General features: G+C 38.4%; 1 protein-coding gene across 1 annotated transcript in view; it reads left to right on the top strand.

Moving 5' to 3' along the window:
* The first annotated feature begins 6,337 nt into the window (after window positions 1–6,337).
* Window positions 6,338–18,647, top strand: part of celf2 (cugbp, Elav-like family member 2) — a 168,557-nt gene continuing 156,247 nt past the window's right edge. The window contains exon 1 of the mRNA XM_016538684.1: window positions 6,338–6,521. Coding sequence (XP_016394170.1) covers window positions 6,469–6,521 — 53 coding nt within the window. The 5' untranslated portion in view covers window positions 6,338–6,468. The remainder of the gene's footprint in view (window positions 6,522–18,647) is intronic.

Genomic DNA, 18,647 nt, shown 5'->3' with positions numbered 1-18,647 from the left:
CACTGGTAATTACGACCTTAGTGGCATTTGCTCATCATCTAAATCTGATCATACCGGCATGACTTGAAGGCAGCATTAGACAACTGCCGTCGATAGCGGCACACAGGGTGCTTAAGAAAGACAAAAACAACGAAAGTGCAATATACCACAAAAGCCACTTTTTCAAATGTAAGCGAATCTTTCAAGCTGTTTATTCACTTTGTCACCTTTTGTCTCCTTGTTTTCTCCTTTCTGTTTTGTACTTTACAGACACAGTAACAGACCTGTTAGCTTAGGGTGATGAATGTAGCCAATAACAGCACACACGGCTCCTCTACCATTCTAATGTTACATTTACATATGCTTACCCGCAAGGCCAAAACACTTTCTCTTCTTCTCTGTGTGTTTCTCATTATCTTGTTTGTATCTAACATAAATCTCAACTGCAATGTAGCGGCAATTATTATTAGCCTAATTACAACAAACTAGCAACTGGTGCACCTATGCTCTGTTCTTCTTTTCACATGAAGAAAAAAAAAGTGTGAATTCATTAGTTGTTCTATATTTGAATGTTGCAATTGAGTGCAAAAACATGCTTCTTATTCACTAACCGCTCACAATCTAGTAGCAAACTAGCTGCTAAACTTGCAGAAAAATAGTAGGCCTAACTGTTGTTCCTTCTTTGTAGTTTTGGCTTTTTATAGATTCACAAACTGTCTCATTATTTCCGCTCACATTTTATGTTGGTCATGGATGCAAATGATCATCAATGGCTCATGCATTTGAGTGAAATTTCTTTGTTTAGCTACTGTGTTTATTCAGGTGAAAATTAACACTGTACAGTCCCAGTAAAGTATGTCAGATTGCAGTAGTCTGCTGTATCCTCTACAACACAGCACTCAGAAATTCTCTATAAAATTGGGAATTGTGCCGTTTAAATTGCTTTCAGCACAGTTTTTTGTGGACTGTGTTGATGCCATTATCTGAATTGCATAAGTCTTGAAGTAAATTGTGTGTTTTATCAGATTTTAGTTGCATAAACTGACATATTTCCGAGTAAAACAGGACAGGACTGATTTGTTGATTTGATTGTCTTTCATATCCATAATGTGAAAAGCATGAATCATGTGCAATAGGAACAAGAATGTGCATCATTTTCATGTTGACTTTCGAAAATTTGGTCTGAAATTGTCCAACAGCTCATTATTTTCTGCTCTTCTAGATGATCCAGACAAGTCATCTATCCATGCCTCATCCGCCAGGTATGTTTAACAACATTTACATTGTTTCATGTAAATTCAACACTTCATTACATTGCAAAAGAGATGAGGACACATACATTTCATAATTACATTCAAAAGCTCTCCAATCTCTGTTATTCCTGTCCTCCCTGGACAGGCGGCTTTATGAAGCTTTGACTGTGAACAGAAGCAGCACTTTATTTCTGCCTGGTTAGGCAGAATAGATCCTCATCAAATCGCTCTTTTTAAGACAATGTGCACGTGGGCGTATGTCTTTGGGCTTATTTGACAGCATCAAATGGATTTCAGAAGAAAGGAAATATCGTCGTTTATGAAATAATCCCCTCATAGTTATTTCATCCTAGCGCTGGTGTGCGTGCCGGCGTTTTGCGCCTTTCCTCATTTCCTTATGTCCTTTTTTCTTTTTATTTAGGCTGAATAAATGCCGACAGAGGAAGAGAGGAAGGAATAGACTTCGAAAAGGATGATGTTATACATACTTTATTTAGATTAGACGTGTAGATGATATGGGCTGTGAATTATGGCTGATGTCTCGGGACAGTGTCTCTTATTGTGGTGGAGGAGACGAGGAGAAAGCACCCGTTTTTTGGTTTTCTGTCTACGTCTGTCTCACACATCTCCGTGGCTTGAAAAGGAGCCTGAGAGGTGTGTGTGAATGTGTGTAAATATGGTCGCTAACAAGATTACAGGCCGCAAGTGAGTGGATGATGGGTGGAAAAAGTAGCTATGTTTAAGAATAACACTCTCACACCCACACAAACCCACCGCTTTCCAGAAACCAGGATTCTGCTTTCTTGTGGGTTTGTTAAACAGACCTCTTTGCTTGTTATTTAGCGTGATTGGTCGGTGTGGTTATAATGTTTATTAGATGCTTTTAGCCAAACATTGTGAGCTAAAGTAGTGGACATGTGGCTTTTCGTGTGGTTTATGGGGATGACGTAGAAGTACACTTGCCTTGAGAAGACGTGACTACGACGCTAACAACTGTGCAACAACAAATGTTGTGTAACTGCTAGTAGTGCTAGTCTATTTAGCCTTTCCTTCTACACATTCCTGATTGTATTGTGCATCAGATTTATTATGTATCACATTTATCATTGTTGGGCTATTTTTTCAGCAAGATCCAGTCATTTCGATTTGAATCCACATGATCAGGAACTACACATGAGGAGGCGAAAGATTTCCTCAAACAGATTTTGCACACAGCGAACAAGTTGTGCTTCATATATTGCTACACTATTTATAATAGACAATAGAATTTTCACTAATGTGAATATGTGCAAAAATGTTTACCGATAATTGTAGTCTTTCCATCACTAACATTAATTACATAAGTACATAATGCTTATTGGTGGGTTTTCACTACACAGGGCCGCAAATATCAGCGCAATGCAATAGTCAGTCATTTTGGGGCTGCATTAATTGGAAAAAAGTCCCATGAAATCCTGGTGGGACTGACCATTGCAGAAATAGCCTATTTGTCACCTACTGTATGATTAATTCATTCCATAACTGAATATGTCTGATTAATATGGGGGATAAACTGTATAGTTATATTTTGGCTAGTCATGCTATCTAAAAATAGTGGCCACTCTGAGGGCTGGTCACCTTATTTAATAAATAATTATTATTATTTTTTTGGTTATAATAAAAAAACAAAATAGCAATTTTTTTTACATTTCTGAGTTTACACCTCATTTGTTGTTTGTATATATATATATATATATATATATACCGGTATATGTGTATATGTATGTGTGTGTGTGTGTGTGTGTGTGTGTGTGTATGACTGGAGTCTTCATCTTCATCTTTTTAACATAATTTTAAACATATTTATCAAACATACTTTTTTTCTTCAGGCTTTCTACTTTTTACACTGGAAAAAATACTTTAACACAATTATCTTTTTGGGGATAAAGTATGTTCTAAATTGTTTTGTTTTTTTTCAGTCATACTGAGACTATTTATGTCTCTGTTGATTTGATTTAAAGGGATAGTTCACCCCAAAATTAAAATTCTGTCATTAATTGCTTACCTCATGTCGTTCCCCTAAGACATTTGTTAATCTTTGGAACTCAAATTAAAATATTTTTTATGAAATCCAAGAGCTTTCTGACCCTGCATAGACAGCAATGCAACTGAAACGTTCAAGACCCAGAAAGGTAGTAAGGACATCATTAAAATAGTCCATGTGATATCAGTAATTCAACCTTAATTTTATGCAGCTATGAGAATACTTTTTGTGCATGAAGGAAACAAAAATAATGTCTTTATTCAACAATTTCTTCTCTTCTGTGTCAGTCTTTGACGCACATTCATGACACTACTATGATGCATGCGTATGCATTCCTCTGATTTCACATGGACTATTTTAATGATGTCCTTACTACCTTTCTGGGCCTTGAACGTTTCAGTTGTGTTGCTGTCTATGCAGGGACAGAAAGCTCTTGGATTTTATCAAAAATATCTTAATTTGTGTCTTGAATATGATCAAAGGTCCTACGGGTTTGTAATGACATGAGGGTGAATAATTAATAGCAGAATTTTTATTTCTGGGTGAACTATCTGTTTAATGCATCCATACTTTTAATTTCAAGAGAACTGAACCATTCTCAAACATAGTGGCCTACTTTGGGTAGGTTAGAGATCTCAATACAAATTTGCATTTTAATGTGAAAAGAATCATTTTTTTAAATAGAAGATAGATTGTTGTTTCTTTTATTATTGTTGTTGTTTCTTATATTCTTACATTATTGTTTTTGCCCTTCTGCCCCTGCTACAGTAAAAAAAAAAAAAACTGACCTAATGATATTGAGCAAGAGACACACAGGAAATTCAAACTTCATGTATGCAGTTTTATTTCTTTATTTAACTCACTTTTAAACACATGCACAATGTACAAGAAAACTGACCAGGTTTTTCATTAATACGAACACTGCAAGTTGTTTTACTTTCATTAATCTGAATTCGCATAGTTTCTGTGTGGTAAATATCTGCAGTTAAAGCATAGAAAAATTGGTAGCCCTAAAACAGGATGTGGTGATGTGTCAAACAGGAAGTAAGCCTTGTTAGATACAATAATGTCACGTGGAATGGTTGTCTGTCTTCTCATTTGACTCACAGGCCTAACCATTATCCCCCCCCCACCCCCCCCTCTTCTTCTCCTCATAACAGTTTATGACAAAACAACATTTCCATTTTAAGATGGCCATTTTTAGATGAAAATGTTCCAAGAAACCTGTTATACTATGAACTGTTCTTGGCCATTGGTATAGTTTGCAACAAAATATTTCAGGCTGTACTATCTGTGTTATAAAATACTAAATGAACTATGGTTCAATAAGCTTTTTAATGACCGAGACCTGGGCTTTCACAGCAATGCACAGTATCAAGGACATTATGAATGATTCTGATTGTCTGATTGTTACAGAAAATATTTATTTTGACTAAACATTTAGTTTTTTGGGGGCGATTTAGTTCACATTTAAAAGCGTCTACATCTGGTATGTAGCCTAAATAATACAAATGAATGTCACTGGTAGCACACGTACATCACGGAGACGTCTATTTGAGGTCTGCATTTACATCTGCAAGACGTTTTTTTTTTGTTTTGTTTTTTAGAGTCTTTGCTTGTCTGAAATACGTCTATTGGACGTTTCCTATCAGATGTCAAATAGACGTATATTAGATGTCTTTAAGATGTTTATGATTTAGAATGTATGTAAAACTGACATCTGAAAGACGTCTGTCAGACTTTTGTACTCGGCAGATGCTTTCCAGATCAAGATCTTTAACAGACATCTTGCAGATGTACGTGTGCTATCTGGGTAATAATATAAATAATGTGTAATTACTAGTGCTGTCAAATGATTAATCATGATTAATCGTGATTAATCGCATTCCAAAATAAAAGTTTTTGTTTACATAATATATGTGTGTATACTGTGTATATTTATTATGTATATATAAATACAAACACATGCATGTATATATTTAAGAAAAATATGTTATGTTTATATTTAATATAAAATATAAGAATATAAATGTATATACATGTAAATATTTTCAATATATATATTGTGTGTGGGGGGGTGTATATTTATAAATACATAATAAATATACACAGTACACATACATATATTATGTAAATAAAAACTTTTATTTTGGATGCGATTAATCGCGATTAATTGTTTGACAGCACTAGTAATTACTTGGTGGAGTAACTTGTACACTTTGTTATTATGACTTTTAGCATTATTGTAATCATTATTAAATAATTAATAGTATATAGCTTTTTATATCCCATATATTAGATGTCTTACTGTCGTATTGTGTTGTTACAATACAGTTACATTTAAGTTAATTGACATCTTAATTTAAAAATATGCATCTTAATTTAAACAAATTTAAACATTATTATTTATTTATTCTTATACAAATACATTGAACAATGGGGAGTGGGTGACTAATGGTTCTGCAACGTGTGCAAAAACATCAGTGACTTTAGTCATAACACTAGCCCTAACCTTCTCTTGTTAGTTTTGCAGAACAGCACAGTATGTACATCAGAATCAGAATCAGAATCAGAATGAGCTTTATTGCCAGGCCTCACATAAGTCCCTGGTCTGTCTAGATGTTGCAGAACATAATGCAGTCCCATGTTAACTGCATCGTCCACAGACAATGTACTAAGGCAGTGTACTGAGTACACTGTATTAAATGCTTTGAATCGTAACTTAAGTACGCCTAAAATGAAGCGTGACCGCGTAAATCGTTATTGATAGGCCTACTTGGCTATTTTAACTGTGGAATTCAGACTTTAAAGTGGAGAACAGTATGTCATTTTAATTTCGTTGGCAGTTGGTATCATAACGCAGAGTTATAGAGGCCCGCCTCTATAAAAATCTCTTTTAAAAATTCACAAGGAACATAAAAGCGCCAGGTAGGCTATTCATTCGGCAGTGTCTACGGAAAAGGTTGCATACGTTGAGACGGATATTACACAGAAGAGGTGCGTATAGAGATGAGGCGGTGAGAGAGAGAGAGAGAGAGAGAGAGAGAGAGGCAAAGCTGGAGTGATTGTGAGGGGCGGAGGAAAGAGAGCCTGTTCTCAGCGCTTATCACACTCAGAGCAGTGCAGAGAGACAGTCGGAGTAACAGCGCTCACACACTCACTCAATCAGCCGCATTCTGTCCGAGCAAAGCCCGAGCCGCCCGAGCCTCAAGCATGGTCTCTATAATCTCAGACCTGGACCCTCTCAAGAGCTGGAACGTGTTAAGGTAAGACCCGAGCCGAACATGCATGCGGAGAGCGCCGAGTGTCTCCATCTCGCCCGCGCTGAGGACGCGCGCTTTCCCTCCGCTCGACTCCAACATGAATGTTGTGAGAATTGCGTACGGCTGCGTGTGCCATTTCAGCTCGAAAAAGTGTGTGTGGGACTTTTTCCCCCCCCTTGAGTTCGCACATATACTGTCATGTGTCTGACGCATGGAGTGTCTTATTAACCCCTTGAGCGACCAAACCCTCCCCCGAACGCACCGGGAATGAGGAGTCTTATCGGACCGGGCGCGTCTCAACTCATCTGTGATGCGGGATGATGGTGCTGATGCTGAGAAGACGCGGTGCGCATCGCTGCGAGATTTATATAGAATACTTCATTTATGCACTTTAAGTCAATCGACTTGACATTCTGGGCTGTTTCTTTTTCCCTTTCTCTTTTTTAAAGACCCCTTAGGATCTTGAAATGACACATGGTGTTGCGCATCTCCATCTATTGCGCAAACAAATGCGTAGCTTTGAAGTTTTCTTCTTCGTTTTACCTTAGTTTAAACACTGTTGGATATTTATCAAGTGCCTGTCAAAACTGAGCTACCAAGACTGAGCATTATAAACAGCTGACCCTAACCCTAGAACCATTATCTTTGGAGATTTATAGTCATTTTGGAGTATCACAGTTGCTTTTAAAGTGTCTAAAATGTTAAATACGCAGCTCGCCATAGGGGTTGAGACAGCCATTGTGTTATCTCAGTTCAGTTTTTTTTGAGGAAGTATAGAAGGACAACTGAAACCACAGAAAGCATGTCATGATGTCAAATCGTTCCGCATTAGTTCTCGGAAACACACTTTTAGAGGACAGCAGTATGACCCTAAAATAAGATGTATATTATATTATATTTGCTTTTGCAAAAGTTTAGTATTTTTCTGATAATCTGCATAATAAATAAATAAATATTTTAGTCAGTTGTTGAATGTTGAGCTCCCAGATGTTTTAGACAAATACATAAGAGGTTCAGTCAGAATTACTAATAGCACTTTAAAAGAGTTCATGAACATATTTGTAATGAGGGTATGAAGAGCGAACTATAAATACTCTGGATCTTCATATATAGTTCAGGATTCTGGGTTGTTGTAAATTGGGGCGCCGCTGTATTCCACACTGAATTGTGAAAATAGATCAAGGGTATAAAGATGACACGCTGTGCTCTCTCAGAAGAAGTGTTATATTTGGTCAGTTATTTATTCCGATAAGCAGGTCGCGGCTCAGACTGCACCAAAATGCATATACGTGTCCTCAAACGTGTACATGCGAAAACGCACATTCTGTTGGATGTATTTAAATGTGCGAATCCCATATTGATTCATACTAGAACACTCACACACATGTACAGTCCTGTTTTAATAGCCTTACTGTGTAGGTGACAGACTACTGCTGCATTTAAGTAGACATTTCCCGATCGATGTAGCACTATTAGTCAGTATGTTCCTTTTTTTCTCTCTGACTGACACTCACAATCACGGTTCCACCCCAGAGTCGTCCGGGGCATAATCTTCTGTTCAAAGCGGGAGAAAAGGGGCTGATGGGGGATGTGTGATGGATCGCTATTTGTCTTTTTCTTCTTTATTAGTGTGGAGGCTCTATAATAGCCAGAGGAGCAGCTGCTGGACCGCCTTAATAAAGACCATCTTAAGTTTTCCTGTCTTTCTGTTGCATCTCTTTATGTTTCTCTCTTTCTTATGTGGTTCTAGGGTACTCAGTGGCATTCTTTACAGCCTAATGAAGCCACCAGACAACCCAGAGTCATGTGTGTGTGTGTGTGTGTGTGTTTGTGTTGCATCCGATTAATTTACTCATTATCTCTCCTTTAGTTCAATCCCCGTTCTTCTGTCATCCTTTATTTGAGTAAAATCTGGGAAAACAGACTGAGAAAGCAGATAAAATGGATCCAGAAATAACTTTGCTATCTATTAAGTTGATATTTCCGGGGGCAACTTTGACGTGCTGCGCAAACAAAAACTCCGGCGTCTGCGTTTTTCCTCAAGTTTCTACCGAATCGACACCTCTGAACATCTCGCCGTCAGCTCACAATAATTTCTGCCTAGTTCAAACACATCATCTTGGATTGCGTCTGAATATGACGCATCGTAATGATATCGCATTTTTCTTATGATCCGTGCAGTGGAAATTTCCGACGTGCTTCATTTCTTTTTAGGGGTCAGCTCTCTGCGGGATCACTCTGTCATGATCCCACTTTTCCTTCAGAAGGGCTCGATGCATTTGTAACACGGATGTCGTTTGAATGACAGACTTGCAGATTTATTTCAGCTGCTTTTGCATTCAATGCATTTTTGCACTTACAAAAGAACTTGAAATTCATTTATGTAATTTGCAACATGTAAATGTCATGCCAGGGTAATAGTGTTCTATCTATCTATCTATCTATCTATCTATCTATGTACACCATTCTCTACTTCTGTAAGAGCATCTTCTCCTTGTGTTCACCTTTGCAACTTCTTTACCTTTCTCTAACTTTGCGCGAATGTCTTGCGCGAAAACGAAGCCAAGAGATGCAACTCCGTTCTGTCACTGCAAGCAACAAGAACAAAAATACCATGGAACTCATGTCCGCCCACACAGACACACACACAATGAGTCATAAGCACACGCATAATGTTCTAACACACACATACAGGCACACAACAGCCTCTCTGTCACGCTGACACGCACACACTGTGCTCTGCGCGCTTCAGAAGGCAGGTTGAGTCGGTAATGAGAGGCAGCATGCTTATTAATACCACTTGATTACATTGAAAATTACTTTAAATAAAAATGACAAGTTGTTGCCTTTATTGAATTAGCAGAGAGGCAGGCGGGGGAGATGATTTGATTAGAGGCATATTTAAACACGTGACTTGGTGTCCTTGCGCCTGATGGCAGGTAAACTTGGTTTCTCGTTGTCTTTTTACATCCTTCTGTCTTTCACTCGTTTTAGCAGAGCGAGAAATCAACTTGTTTTTAGGCCAGAGAGAGAGAGAGTAGCGCTAGTAGAGAGGCAATGGAGTGGCAAGCATCCGTCTTTAGCAGTGGGTGACCTCTGACCTTTGCAGTGTTGGTTTTAATGAACGCTGTTAGCGGCAACGGCTCCGAGTGTGTGTTTAAGCCTCTGCCCAGGACGCATCCGTAATTATCTGGCTGAGTGGCTTTTCTGTGCGCGTGTGTGTGGGTGGGCGGCTCATGCCGTTAGCCTGTCCCTTATCCCCGGCATTAGCGGCTGGCTGCAGACAGTGGCGCACAGACGGGCGGCGCAGATGAACGCATTCCATGCTGATCTCTGCACCTGTACCAGCCTCAGACGCACACGGCAGCGCACGTCACTCCTACCCAGCAAGTCTAGGCACTGCGCAGCGACAAAAAGAATAAGATCTTTAACTGAGTAAACGCATCTAGAATAACTAACCTCCATTATGTATGTCTAGATAGATAGAGAGAGACAGACAGACAGATAGACAGATAGATAGATAGATAGATAGATAGATAGTTTAGTCATAAAATGCTAATTTTAGAGAATTAGATAAAATCAAGTTAAAAATGTTCTTGTGAGTGTATATTTGTTTTCTAGTTTGTTAGTTGTGTACTCTGTTCTTGTGAAAGCACAGGGTAATGAGGAAGAGGTTGAGGAAGCAATGTGGCAGTGCAGGCTGGAGGTGAAGACAACATTTGATGAGAGTGTATGCTGAATCCATTGCTCTCCTCTAGACTTCTGTATTATTGGCTCGAGTCAGTGTGGCGATGCACTGCCCTCCGCCGTCTAGTCAGTGTACCCATTATACTTTCTGTGTATGTGCGTCTGTGTGTGTGACCAATATTGTTCCACAGTCTGACATTTTCGGAGCCTGCGTGAGCTACCCAGATGGGTCTGCACCCCTTGAAGTTAAACCCCCACCCCTCACACACACTCTCTACCTAGAGAACATAATTACAATTATCAGCTCACCCATCACAATTACAGCTGAAGGAGAGAGAGAGAGGGAAATGAATGCAGGCAGAACAATAGATGCTCGAAAGAATGAGACTGCGAGAGATAAAAGTGGAAAGAAGATGGATGGGGACAGAGAAATTGTACTACTTTTTTATATACAGTAGATCCTCTGTTGTACCTTCTGTGCCCCAAATAACAGTATCCTTGAAACACATAATCACCATACATTTCCTGTAAAAAGAAAAATCTCTTAAATATCTCAGTAGTTTCTCACTGACAGCAATGAGTTTAATTGAAAAGCAAATTGAAACTTTTAAGTCCGATAAAGAAAAAAGAAAAAAAAACTCTAGTAAACCTACATTTGAAGAGTTTTACAAGAATCACAGGTCTCACTTTATTTTTAGGTCCAGTTCTCACTATTAACTAACTAATAACTACAACTTTGGCCTCAATAAACCCCTAATTACCGCTTATTAATAGTTAATTCATAGTTAATAGTAGTTAGGTTGTTAGGTTTAGGTTTAGGTATTGTAGGATTTGGTATGTCATGCTGAATATGTGCTTTATAAGTACTAATAAACAGCCAATATGTTAGTAATATGCATGCTAATAAACAATTAGTTAATAGTGAGTATTGGTCCATATACTAAAATGTTACCAAATGACAGGATATAATTAAAAATATAAATAAATAAAAATAAAAAATAGGTCTCAATATGAACTCAGTTATTTTTCATCAAAGTTCTAAGAAGATCTAAGCTATGATGTCCACTTTAATTTAATACCTTGATACTCTTTCTATATGTCTCACTGTCTTTTTTTATGATAAGAAACTTTTCTGAAAAAACATCTGAAATATTTTTAGATCTTTTAGAATCTCCTAAGCAATAAAAGAGCAACCTTTGAGACATAGAATTTACTGTTGTATCTTAATACGGCACTTTCGTATTTCTAGCTATTCTGAATTGTGTGTGTGTGTGTGTGTGTGTGTTTGTGCGAGACACAGAAACAGATTTCTCCCCCATTTGGCTGGTTGAGGCAATTGGGAAATGGTCACAGGATTTTAATGAGAATCTGAACGTGTGTGTGTGTGTGTGTGAGCAGTGCATTGTTTAAGCTGTAGGAGAGTGCAGGGCTCAGGACAGAGACTCTTTTCAGGCCGCGCTGAATGTCCGTGATTAAAACCGGACTGAACGTCTGACTGTCTGAGAGACAGACAGAGCCTATTGTCATCTCTCTCTCTCTCTCTCTCTCGTTCTGTGTGTGTAGGCAGTTTTCTATGATAAGGTTGAAATCCAGAGAGGCATATCAGTGCTGGTTTCCTCCTACGCTAGCTCTGAGAGAGGAGAATGTGCTGCAGCTATGTTTGAGGAGAGCACTTCAGGAACCATTCATAAAGCTTTCACACACACACACACACAGAGAGAGAGAGAGAGGCATACACACATTTCTACCCATGTAACTAGCACACAGATGTTTCACCTTGCTGTCAAAAGTAGCACTATCTCTCTTCTCACACTCATACATACACGCACACGCATTAACATACCACAGACTTCAATTGTTTTTAAAAGAAGCTATTTTTATAATGAATACATACTAAAACCCAACTGCTTAACAAATTTAGTTGTGAAAAACAATCTGTTTTATTTTATTTATGAATGAGGACATTCTTAAATGTATCCATAGGGAGATTTGATCAGATTTGGGGCAAAAGTTAACAAGCTATTTTAAGTATTTTGTTTAAAACAAGTGTTTTGATGCTGTCTAAATGCTAAATGCTAAAAGTCTAAGTGCCATTCATATGGCATATATTTGGAGTCCCGCATTGACCTTAACGTTAAATTTGATTCAGAAAATGTTAATTTCAAGTTTTGCAAAACAATCCAGTCAGATTCTGAGCACATAGGCTACTATGAGTATGGCTACATAAACCCACAGACAATCTTTGCTATGCTAGTCACAAGTTTGAATTAAATTTTTAGTTTTAGCTTAGCATGTAGCATCTGGGAACTTTGAATATTACAAGTACGCTGGGGGAAATATATTTTGACAATTTTGGCTGCGTATGAACACCCCATGCTGTTTATATGTGAGTGTGTGTTGCTTTATAAAATTCCCGGTTAACAGTAGAGCAGGATTATTGTTGACCTGCCTGGATTCTGTAGCCTCATGCAGATTTACAGAGAAACACTCCTCATGTTCACTGCACTCCTTTATTAAAAAGAGCGAAGTGTCTTTCCAGATGCTTTGCTTTGGGAGAGAGAGGTGGCACATACACGCAAGACGGAAACAATCTCTCTCTTTGGCCACACGCTGATATCATTTGTTATGATTTTGCGGCACAGTTTTAAAAGGTTTGTGGGATGAGGCGCATTTGTGGGAAGAGGATGACCTCTATTTTACCGTGACACAGAAGTTGACATGTTCAAAACAAATGAGTGGTAAATGATATTGGAATTAATAGACAGGACAAATACTTTTAAGTGCCATTCATATGGCATATATTTGGAGTCCCGCATTGACCTTAACGTTAAATTTGATTCAGAAAATGTTAATTTCAAGTTTTGCAAAACAATCCAGTCAGATTCTGAGCACATAGGCTACTATGAGTATGGCTACATAAACCCACAGACAATCTTTGCTATGCTAGTCACAAGTTTGAATTAAATTTTTAGTTTTAGCTTAGCATGTAGCATCTGGGAACTTTGAATATTACAAGTACGCTGGGGGAAATATATTTTGACAATTTTGGCTGCGTATGAACACCCCATGCTGTTTATATGTGAGTGTGTGTTGCTTTATAAAATTCCCGGTTAACAGTAGAGCAGGATTATTGTTGACCTGCCTGGATTCTGTAGCCTCATGCAGATTTACAGAGAAACACTCCTCATGTTCACTGCACTCCTTTATTAAAAAGAGCGAAGTGTCTTTCCAGATGCTTTGCTTTGGGAGAGAGAGGTGGCACATACACGCAAGACGGAAACAATGTCTCTCTTTGGCCACACGCTGATATCATTTGTTATGATTTTGCGGCACAGTTTTAAAAGGTTTGTGGAATGAGGCGCATTTGTGGGAAGAGGATGACCTCTATTTTACCGTGACACAGAAGTTGACATGTTCAAAACAAATGAGTGGTAAATGAGATTGGAATTAATAGACAGGACAAATACTTTTTTTTTTACTGTTTTCTTTACAGAACACTGTAGTAAGGGACACAACTTTATACTTATGCTTAATGTGTTTTTTGTGAAACAACAATAAGGTTTCATGTCTCAAATCTTTTAAGACCTCATTTCAGAAGTTGATGTGCTGCCATTTGAACACTGATATTGCTTTGAGTTCACGTTTTACCGCAAGTGTTTTGTTCGTCTTCAGGCTGACACTCTGATAGCTGAGCTAAGCTTAAACATGCTAGCATCTAGTATTTTTTCCTCTCTTGTCTCTTTTTCTTCCCTTATATCCTTCGTTGTTCTGCCTCGCTGGCTGTCTGCAAACTCCTCTATCCCTTAACCCCAGCTGAGAACACACTTTTGTGTGTGTGTGTGTGTGTGTGTGTGTGTGAGTGTGTACAATGTTACATTAGCTAGCGCTCACACAGGAAGTTCTTGACTCCAGCTGTGTTGTGTGTGTGTGTTTAATCTTAATTGTAGCTGTCTGTCTGTACTGTGTCTTATGTTTCACTCCACTGCTGAGAGAAAAACGAGCCTTACGCTTGTTAAGGGGATCACACACACACACACACACACACACACACACACACACACACTGTCCCCTGGCATGGCCCAGTAACTTTCAGTCCCTCAAGATTAAAATCCAGCATGTGGTCCAGTGCAAGAGGCCAGTTATGTGTCTCTGTGTTATTCTAGGTAAAGTTGGTTTACTGCATGTGAGAGTGGATTATGGCTGTAATGATCATGACATCTTGGCTGTTGAATGATTGTAATACAAATAATTGTGATTAATTGTTTGATTTGTTCATAGAAATTCAGTGACATACACCTGAAAAGTAATTTATTAATATTGAACCTGAAATCATTCAATACATGTATGACTTTCCACAGAAAAAGAATGATATAAATGATAACTTTAGTTTTTTTTAATTAATTTTAATTGTATTGCTGTATTATTATGTTTTAGTATTACAATATTATTTAATTGTTTAATTATACACACAGGGCCCTATAGAAACGCTTGTACTTGCATTATTAAAAGTGCATATTTCATGGTATATTTATTTGCACTAAAATCGCTTTATTTGGTTGGCAATATGTGTTTGCGGTTATCCCAAATAAGCGTGATCAGTTGATTATGCAACAAGGCTAGAGTAGATTGAGTGTGCTCAGTAATGGAACTATTTTTACTAGTCTTTCTGGTTAAAACTGAGACTTCAGTGAAAGTCGGAAGTGTGTGTGTGTGTGTGTGTGTGTGTGTGTGTGTGTGTGTGTGTGTGTGTGAGTGAGAAGGCAACTGTGTTTTGGCAGCTGTGCTGAGCTTAGGTTGTATGACGGTTAAGTGGAGTCTTAGGTCTGATTAAAGTCAGGCGACTGAGCTCAGGCCGTGTGTGTGTGTGTGTGTTTGTGGTGGCATACACTTAAACTTTCCTTTTTTTCTGTTTCCACAGGAAGACAAGTATGTCTGTTTCCTGTCTTCTCTAAGCACTAATGAGCACGCTGCGTGCACACGCTCATGCACACACGCGCAGCTGGAATCTAGGCAACACCCTGCCATATTTTTACTCTTTTAATTTCTGCTTCTCCGCTCTTCTGTGTTTTTCTCTCTTTGATATAATCCCTGTGTGTGTTTCCGTGGTTACGCTGGCTTAATGTCGTACTGATGTGACTGTATCAGCTACGCATGGCCAACCTCATCAACAAACTTTAGCAAAATATGTTTCTCTTCTTCATGTCTTCGCCCCACTCTTTCCGCATTTAATCTGCTCCCCCATAATTCTGCAGCAGCCTGGGGAGCTCTCGCTGTCTTCATCCCCAGGGGTCATCATCATCATCATTAGCATCAGCATCATCATAATAATTGTTATTGCTGAGCACTTGTAATGATTGAAACACATTTGTATGTGTGAGAGATACCCATGTGTAAAATGGCCTTGGCAGTAGAGACAGACGGCACGTCCAAGGACCATTTCCTAGCTGTCTGATGCATATAACACACAAAAATATCATTTGAATATGAATTTGATTAGGTGACTTTACGCAATTCCTGGGAGTCAGCGTCAAGCTGGGGGGAATAGTAGGACAAATTCCTTGGGTAGAACTGGTTGCCGGATTTACAGCGTTATTCATTTTTCTTTTTTCTTTTTCTTTTTTTTTTTTAAGGAAATATCTATGAGCACAGCTATTTTTCTATTTCTCCTACTTTATTCTAATCAATATCACAAATGTAATATTTATCTGCCCCTTGCTTTCATGTAAAAAAGTGCTGTTGTTAGTTGCATTACTGGACATATTTGTGTTCAAAATGGAGAGAATGGAACAAATGCAGGGCTCTTGAGAGAATTATCTTCAACTCAAAACCATGTAACAATATTTTTGAGATACCAAAAAAAAAAAAGCAAGATGTAACATTAAATCAAAAGACAATCTTCAGTCCCACTTTATATTAGGTGGCCTTAATTACTATGTACTTACATTTAAATTAATCAATTGATACAATGCACTTATTGTGTACATACATGTTTTTACATTATTAACATTATTATGTACTTATTTTTTCTTAAATAATACCTGCATGTAATTACATTTGTAATTAATTTCTGTAATCACATTTATAATTACACTGTTGACCCATCCCTTACACCTTAACCCACCCTTAAACCTAGCCATACCACCAAACCTGTCCCTAAGCTTACCAGTATCCCACTTCAATAGCAGCAAAAGTGTTTTGCAATACAATATGAACACAATAAGTACATTGCACTTATTTTTATTATTTTACATAGTAAAAAAGTACATAGTAGTTAAGGCCACTTAATATAAAGTGGGACCCATTCTTCTGACACAGTTACATAAACCAACAATTATCCCATCTGAATGTGCAGAATAATTGTCCAATTGCCCCTATGTTGCATGCACAGATTTCATGATGTTGCAATTGAATGCGTCATATGTGCATTGCCTGGAATCGCCAGCACTGATTGGTGGGTCCACTAGGTGGCAACACACAGAATCGGAATGTTGCTTTCAAGAGCTATTCCAGAATTTTTCTCAACTCTGGCTCTCGAGGTCCACAGTCCTGCAGAGGTTAGCTCGAATCCTGTCAAACTGACCAAACTGAATTTTCTAGTAGTACTGAAATATATCCTTGTATAGTGCACTATTTAAAGGGTTAGTTCACCCAAAAATTTAAATTCTCTCATTAATTACTCACCCTCATGTCGTTCTAAACCCGTAAGACCTCCGTTCATCTTCGGAACACAAATTAAGATATTTTTTATGAATTTTGAGAGCTCTCTGACCCTCCCATAGACAGCAATGTAATTACCACGATCAAGGTCCAGAAACGTAGCAAGGAGATTGGTAAAATAATCCCTGTGACTTCAGGGGTTAAACCGCAATTTTACGAAGCTACGAGAACAAAAAGAAAGAAAAAGTTACAATGAAAACAACAATAACGACTTTATTCAACGAATTGTTGAATAAAGTCGTTATTTTTGTTTTCTTTGCGTACAAAAAGTATTCTCGTAGCTTCGTAAAATTGTGGTTGAACCCCTGATGTCACATGGATTATTTTACCGATCTCCTTGCTACGTTTCTGGACCTTGATCATGGTAATTGCATTGTTGTCTATGGGAGGGTCAGAGAGCTCTCAAAAATTCATCAAAAATATCTTAATTTGTGTTCCGAAGATGAGCGGCGGTCTTACGGGTTTAGAACGACATGAGGGTGAGAAATTAATGACAGAATTTTCATTTTTGGTTGAACTAAACCTTTAAGGGGACAGCTATTTGTAGTGGTGTCTAAAACTACAGTGGACATTATCGAGTGGATGCATTCAATCCCAAGAGTGTACAACCGAAGTACACTCAGCAGCTAAAACAAAGGTCTTCAACTCTGCTCCTGGATACCCGTAGTCCTGAAAATTTATTTCTAACCTGCTTTAACAAACCTGTCTGTGATTTTCATACAACCCTGAAGACTTTGATTAGCTGGTTCGAGAGTGTTTGATTAGAGTTAGTGGTAAACTCTGCAGGACAGCGGCTTTCCAGGAACATGGTTCAAGACCTCTGTGCAAGAGAATATCCATGCACTGTTAGGATTGTGCCAAATGAATTCCAGAAGATGTCCACAGCCTAATAAATGAGGGTATGGGGTGATTTCAGACAGAGATTACCTTGTATGTTGGGGTGATTACCTTGTTGTTTTTGAGCACGGTTGGAGACTCTAAACCCTGCAGGGCAGTGAACCTTGAGGGCCAGAGTTGAGAAACCCTGAACTAATCAAAGAAAAAGATGGAAAATGCCAATAAAAACAACAGAAGAAGTAGGCAGAAACAACAAAAATGGATATATGAGGTGGTCAAAAAATATACTCATTTGTGCAACTTGAGTAAGAAAGAGTTTAAAGATGACAACTCTGTACTGAGTGCTGCAGGTAAGGTAAAAAATCAGTCAAGCATGTCGAACGTGTCCCTACAAGTTCATGGTCAGTTAAGTACACTCAGAAAGATGTTACAGCAAGTGGATAAGCAAAGCATTCCCCAGGATTAAGTGGTCCTTCTAGTCCGGAATGAGCGGCAATGTGGACCAGAATTTATACTGATAGTCAAAAGTCTGGCTCTGCAAGACTCCCTAGGTGGAAACAGAACTGTTTACCTTGTCATTTCCAATTTTCGCCAGTCAATCGTTTATACCTTTCTACCGCCACTAGCGAACGATCAAAAACCCTCTGCAGCATATGTACAAGCCTTTGCCAACATTCTGCCAGCAGTCTTGCCAAAACTCAGATAACACCACTGATTCGATCTTCTCCACGGTTGCCAACGGTTCCCTCTCCGTGCTTCCAAGATCTGGCTAAGTGTGAACACATCTGCGTTCACACACCCTTGTACCTCCTATCACAGCGCAGTTACGCACAGCAAGCGCCCATCTTTCCTGTTAATGCCTTCCCAAACATCCCCATAAAAATTACG

The sequence above is a fragment of the Sinocyclocheilus rhinocerous genome, unplaced genomic scaffold (genome assembly GCF_001515625.1).
Source record: "Sinocyclocheilus rhinocerous isolate Xijiao unplaced genomic scaffold, SAMN03320098_v1.1 scaffold307, whole genome shotgun sequence".
Lineage (NCBI taxonomy): Eukaryota > Metazoa > Chordata > Actinopteri > Cypriniformes > Cyprinidae > Sinocyclocheilus > Sinocyclocheilus rhinocerous.
Note: the sequence above shows the minus strand (reverse complement) of the source record. Positions and strands in the feature narration are given on the sequence as shown.